Raw genomic sequence first — 6,999 nt, forward strand, 5'->3', positions numbered from 1 at the left:
GCGATCAAAGAACTCCAACAAAAAGTTTAGAATTCAAGCCAAAATGCTAAGAAATGGAGGTTTACAAAGAATATGGCTGCATAGGTCTTATAGGATCAAAAGACCGTAGCTCTCAATAGCTTAAAGGAAGTCCATGGTGTCTTGAAAGAGTCAGCTGTGTACAAGTGCATATACCAGTCCTTAGTGGACATCTCTAGCTTCGAAGGGAATCTAACTTTGAATTTGGAGGATCTACAAAACCTAGTAATCGCTATAAAGGATGATCTGGAGGACAAAAGCTCCGCATAGACCAATTCCTAAGCCCTCATAGAGCATTTCACTACAGATGTTGAAGATAATGAGGATGAATATGATGAATACGATAAAGACAAGGAACATGATGTAGGAGATGAGGAACCCTCAGATAAGAAAGATGATGAAACGACCCTTCTAACGCTGCTGGATCCATTCAAGAAGGGATTCAGACTGTTCAAAATCCTCATAGCTCTCATGTTCCATCAGACAAAAAATATGACAAATCAATAGATCAAACTAAGGGAGGGCAAGACCAAGTACATTCAAAGTAGCAACCTGACAACTAGCAATAGCAACATAAGTGATCTACTAGAAAAGACAAAGAGTACACTATGTTGATAGAGACAGACTTAGACGGACAATTCAATTTTTTCTAAACAGTGTCTAAGTTTGAGCATGAGCTTGCACCGAGACAAGCACTCTAGATTGGAACCTTTCTACAAAATGATTATGTATACTCGAATCCGGAGAGGTACCAATTATTATATGTCAAGGCTAAGCGAATGATCAAGTAGTGGAAGATTAGCAGTTATCATGAACAAAAGACTTCCAATCTACCAACCCATCCCAATGCTATTTAGGTTCTAAATAGACTACTAGAGGTTGTTGTGATGCGGGATGATTTGCTGGTGAATCCCCAAACCAAGCAGCTTACCACAAAAAATATTTAGAGCTTGGGTATTTAATTAGAAGTGCTACCGGGAAACAAGCCAATATACAAATGAATACAGGACATCAGAACTGAGACCAAGGCTCTCTTGGTGAAGATACAGATAGCCACTAGACTGTTGGACCACAAGGTTACAAATCTCTAGGAATAAAAACGTGTCCACCAACAGTTGGGGCCCAAGAACTCACATGACCCTCTGAGAGCAAGAGAATTCTCTAAAAGTCATTTTTATTTGGTCAAAAGCCTGAGAAAGTTTATGCAACAAGAAAATCAGATGGTCCTCAAATACATCGAGGATGTACCAGACTCATTGGGATAGATGTACGTGATCCTCTGGAAGATGAGGACCTCCCACGATTCTATCCAATCCCCTATCGAAGTTATAATGCATTGCTTGGTCAAATGAGATATGTAAGAATTGTCCCTCAGATCCGAGAATGGTATGAGCAAAGCAAGGTACTTCGGAAGGCCTGGAAATATGTGCTCAATGAGATAGAAGAGAAAGCACAGTGTTTGAACTAAAAGAGGATCTTGTGAATTTTAGAGGCATGATGACTCAATGACGGGGCCAGATTAATCTGCTAATCAAGTATACAAATGAACCGTTACAGTTATCAATAGAGGCCTCCAAGAACCCTAAGAAGGAATTGGCCAATAAAGCGAGCATCCAGTTCTGAACCTCAATCCTTAGAGAGATGGCTGAAGTTCTCTTCGAAGCCCGTATCGAAGCCAATCAACTAGATCTCTGGATCTCAGTTCAGAGAGATGGTTGAAGTTCTCTTCGAAACGTGCATCAAAGCTAATCAACTAGATCCAATAGGGTGGATACATACTCCTTCTATATGTCATAAGCTGGCATAGGCGAGGCTCACTAAAGGCATATGTGATACAAAACCCTAGAATGCTCCCACACCATACAAAGTGGAGATGTTGACAAAGCAAGAGAGCAACTAGAGTAAGAAGCCATTTACAGACTCATTCAAAAAGAGCCAGTGCTCTAGGTCAAGTTCAACTAGGAGTCCTTTGGATGCCACCCCAAAATGTACCGAAGGGCCCCTTGAAGAAGGCTCCAAATAAACACAAACCCAAATGCTAACATTAGAGGAGAATCTAAAATTTTGGGCTTCAAGAAAGGGGAGGAGGATGTAGATGGTAAGAACTGGCTCTATGGAAGCACCAATGGATAGTTGGATTACCAATAGCTGTAGCAATTACTAGTCGATAACAATACAATCGAACAATTTATCGAACCCCAATACGGGCACCTATAAATACAACCCACTATTTACATTTTGGGGTTTGTCACTCTAGATAACGAGCTAGCTATGTTGTACTCCTAACCTTTTGGGAACTCTTGTACTTCTTTGTAAGCCACCACTAAGTCCCATTCATTTCTATTTCTGACTCAACAATATAAATATATTAGTTCCAGTTGTATTGTTGCCAACATGTGACTCTACACTTTCATTTAAAATGTTTAGTTGTTTTCATATGAAGCCTGATTTTGTTCATCGTATCTAATCTAATTTGACGTGATATTCGCTCAAAAAAAACAAGAAACAAAGCAAACTTTGTAGCGAGGGACAAGGGGTCATTTGATGCAGCCTTTGCACTGCATGCAACACATGCGTCCCACTCACATGTGCAACACATGCGTCCCCGTCCAGTGGGACGCAGCTCTAAGGTGGAGACTACCAACATACATAACCTGAAGACGTGAGCCTCTTTAAGAGGAGGAGGTGGGTGAAAATGCCACTAGGCCTAACCTATATCTATTCCTATCTCCATCATCTCATCGTCAGTGGCCGCAGAAGACGATACATACAAAATCCAGTTTTCAAAGGGGGTCCATTTCAAATGAAAGGCCGCGCACTGGCAACAGTGAGAGGTGTGGTCATGCCAGCTTGTATTCTTGTAAGAAACCTGGTTGCTGTCACTCTTCTGGCTTCCACAAGGGCTGCTCTACAGGGCTGCATGTGATTGTGTGTGTGTGTGAGAGAGAGAGAGAGGGGGCGGGGGGATTGTGTGTGTGTGTCTCTCTCTCACACACAGAGAGAGAGAGAGAGAGAGAGAGAGAATTCCATGCCACCGTCAACCACAGTTGATCGGGTACTGGCTAGCTGCTCCGGGAGGGAGGGAGAGAGGGAGAGAGAGAGAGAGAGAGAGAGGGAGAGAGAGTGTGTGTGTGTGTGTGTGTGAGAGAGAGAGAGAGAGAGAGAGAGAATTGTGGGCCGCAATCTCTCAATGTGTGTGTGTGTGTGTGTGTGTGTGTGTGTGTGTGTGTGTGTGTGAGTGAGTGAGTGAGAGAGAGAGAGAGAGAGAGAGAGAGAGAGAGAGAGAGATCGGCCTCAGCCAGCACATTCAAACATTACATACATTTCGAAGGAAACAATGTACAAAAGAACCTCCTGTAGGCTCGCATTAAAACTCACATACGAAAGCACTGACAAAATATTAAGCAAGAAATCAAACAATGTAAAATCTCAATAAATATTCCACACCTAAAAATGGTTACAACAACGTCGTCCAAAGAATGTGGCACTGAGAGGGTGCCAAGCTTGAACAAATGCCTTGTGAAAAGCAAGCTTCATCAGCCATACAAAGGTATATATTGCGCCGCCACTACTAAGGTCAAAACCATCAGCTTGCATGTAATTTAATGAAATCTTAAGGTTCAGAAGCTTGCACTAAGGTTGGTTAATTAAGGTTACCAACAATAAGGGCAAGGTAGAACAATAATCAAGGCCTTATTGATCTAGTTTCATAATGACAGGGCCAATCTACTTCAGGAACGGTAATTCAAATGCATTGAATTGGGTTATGATGGTAAATTAATGGGAAAATAGCAGGGTGGTAAAATTGCTTGAGGCAAGGATCCTACATGAAAGCTTTATATAAGCTAGCAAGAGGAAATTAGACAAGAGCCCACCGTAAAGAAGATGGGCTTCATCAAGAGGATGTACTACAGGAGATACGACTTAATTAATCCGCCGCATTCGGACCCGTACAATAGCTCACAGAAGGATTCCATATCCATTGAACTAGGTACCTTCTCTTCTTCACACCATGCATGTTATATGAAGCTCCACTACCATCAAGCAAGACAGAGCCCATGTAGGAGCCCCCTCCCCCTGAGCCATAGATACCCTCGCACAAGTCGGCAATCTCCGTAGGAGCCGAAGGATCATTCCCTGCATACCAGGCATTTATGAGAGGATTCGAGGAGAGCTCAGCAAGCTCATGCCCAATGACACTTATCATTCCATCCACGCCAACATCTCTGTTGGGAGGCTTCAATGGGGCAAAGCCTATCATATAGGAAGGCACCGCAAACGGGTACGCACAAAATTGCGGGCATTGTTGCGCGGAATTCCCTATCCAAGCATAAGGCAGAGTGTAGCCCACTATGGAAGGGAAGGTAAAATAGTGAAACCCACACACAGCCCTACAAAAGTCCTGCATTTGCACTTCTTTGGAAGTGAGCACCATGTAAAGCCCACCATTAGAGTCCACTACGAGAGACCCATTCTTGATGGAGTCCCTTATAACCTCTTGCACACTCATTCTAGAGAGAATTGTGCCATGGGAGAAATGGTCATAAGCCTCCCCTGCCACCATCACAGACTTGCTAATATTCGACCCCGTTTGGTCCGTGTAGAGCTGAACTGTGTTCCACCATCCACCGACGGTCGGCCGCCTATGTGCCGGCCCCATCGAGAAGGAGCGTAAGAAGTCCCTTATTGTAGCCTTCTGTGTAGACGTCCACCTTCCATACCATATAATGTACACTCTTATACTTGATGTTAGCACAGGCCCCATGTGATATTGCATGTGTACAAAGGGCGACGACCCCTCGAAGCGCTTCGACCCACTATCATTATGCGGGTGTTGATGCCTCTGCATGAAGCTTGCTGCCTCATGTGGGGAAGGGTTCTGGGGAAGCCATATTCTGTAGGCTTGGGAAGAGGGTGCGTGTGCAGAGAAAAGTATAAATGCTACTAGCATTGATGGTAATGGCATGAAGGTTGCCATGGAAGCTTGGATACTTAAGCTGTGCTATGCAAGAAGCATAGTGAGAGTGAGGCTGAGAGTGGTGCTCAATTCTATATATATGGGCTGGAAAAAGCTGGACTCAAATCACAAAAGAAAAGCAACCCAAAGACAACAAATATTAAGAGTGTCCACTCCTCTGTTACATACATTTGAATAGTAGTCACTTGACTATATTGTGCCAAAGCAAATGTCCCAACAAAGCTTTACATTTTGAAATGGGAATTTCAGTTCCTAGGGTACATTCATATTTTTAGTATGCCAAAGTTTTTTCATAAAGCTGAGATGAACTTAATTGAAAACAATTATATTTCAGCTATTTAATGCAATGACCAATGAAAAGATAGGGACCTTTCACCTTTGCCCAACCCATTATGTGTGCTTGATTCCCGAGGCCGAATCTGTGTCTCAGCACTATCTAACACAGATTCTTGAATGAAGCCAAGGCGGTGGGATTGTCGGCCGAGAAATGCGGGCCCGAAACCAAAGGCTCGCGTAGACGGTTGATGCTGAAGAGTAAACAAGGGCACGAAAAGTAAACAAGTCAAAGGCGCTCATAGTGGTTTCAACAAACCACACGCGCTTACGCGGTTAGCTCATCCGCCTTCCAACCATGAGGTAGTGGGTTCAAATCTTAAGTGATTGTTCACGCGTTGACTTTTTTTAGACTCTTCCCCCGCCTCTAGATTCGAGTTCTTCAAAGCTCTACCATAAATCCCATCACTTGGGGATCATTAAGACCCCGTGTTGGATAGTGCTGAGGGAAGCCGTGTTCTCAACAAATCGGTCTTCATTGTATTTCTCATTGAGGTGGTTCTTCCTTCATAACCGTAATATGTATCCCTCTCACATGCTTCAGCTAGATTTAAGTGTGTGAGATGTAGAGGGGCCAAACTTTTGAGCTCTTTAAGCACTATGTGTTGGTGATTCTTGAGATAGACAACTAGCTTGGCCACCCGCTCTGTTGAGTATCTTGGCTAAAGTCACAAAATCACAACTAGATTCCAAGCTTTCCTTGAAGAAAACTGATAAAAACTTTTACAACATTATTGTAGGTGAATGCCCTCTTACTCCGAAACAAAGGCCAAAATGAGCCCAAGCTAAAATCTAGCGGGCAAATTTGCCCTAGAGAGTTTTAAGTGTCCCCTTTCAGGAGAATGGTTTGTATTAAGCCATGCTCTAATGGCATTCCTTGATATGATATAAGTAGGGTAACAACTGAGATTGTTGGAGGATTATATCCAACACAATGCACAATGAGTACATGAACTTTACCAACAAGAACTCACTAAAGGGATTGCAAACTTGCAATGACCTTGGTGACATTCTTCGAGGAATCCATTGGCAACCAGCTTGAATTGTCCAAAGCAAGTATAGTTTCTTGAGGAATCCATTGGCAACCAGAATGAATTGCCCAAAACAACTATAGTTTCTTGCTAAGTTTATTATAATTCCATTAATGCAATGATGCATATAACATAAGCTAATATTCAATGTTAGGGGAAAGTTTGTCTCCATATACAATCGTGCCACTTCAAGATTCAAAAAAGCTTGTTCAGACTCTTAGTCTGAACACCAAAAACTTTTTTAGCAACCAATGAAGAAAAGGAGAGCATTGGAAATCTCTCGGTTATTAGTGAAAATTTTAGGGGTTTTGTCGGTTTGTACACTAAAATCCTCCAAATTTGGTCAGTTTCCATCAGGGTGACTCTCCAAACTAGCTAGGAATTGTTAGGTTTTGTCCTATGAAAATACACTAAAGGCCGGTTTTGTGTGAACACTGGTTCATAGCACAAGGAAAAGGTAAAAGAAAAATCCTTCCTATCTTGTGAGAAATTAGTGGAAAAATACAAAAAATAAGCTCAATTTTAAACTTTTAAAAAAAAACATATATCTAGGAATCGTCTATGGTTGCGAAAATGATGTCTCTCGAACTAACATTGCTACTATTGCAATAGGGAATTTCGAAAAAGGGATCTTGTCAA

General features: G+C 42.4%; 1 protein-coding gene across 1 annotated transcript; it reads right to left on the reverse strand.

Moving 5' to 3' along the window:
* Positions 1 to 3,430: 3,430 nt before the first annotated feature.
* Positions 3,431 to 5,060, reverse strand: LOC147435827 (protein EXORDIUM-like 3). Its single transcript, XM_086488745.1, has one exon. It carries the CDS (start codon positions 4,994 to 4,996, stop codon positions 3,947 to 3,949), a length of 1,050 nt encoding a protein of 349 aa, XP_086344871.1. The 5' UTR covers positions 4,997 to 5,060; the 3' UTR covers positions 3,431 to 3,946.
* Between the last annotated feature and the right edge of the window lie 1,939 nt (positions 5,061 to 6,999).

This window comes from Adiantum capillus-veneris, chromosome 18 (assembly GCF_014529385.1).
Source record: "Adiantum capillus-veneris isolate H3 chromosome 18, ASM1452938v2, whole genome shotgun sequence".
In the NCBI taxonomy this organism is placed as follows: domain Eukaryota; kingdom Viridiplantae; phylum Streptophyta; class Polypodiopsida; order Polypodiales; family Pteridaceae; genus Adiantum; species Adiantum capillus-veneris.

Bases quoted from the DNA above. Each gene is read 5' to 3' on its own strand.
- LOC147435827 (XM_086488745.1), bottom strand. From the start codon at position 4,996: ATGGCAACCTTCATGCCATTACCATCAATGCTAGTAGCATTTATACTT.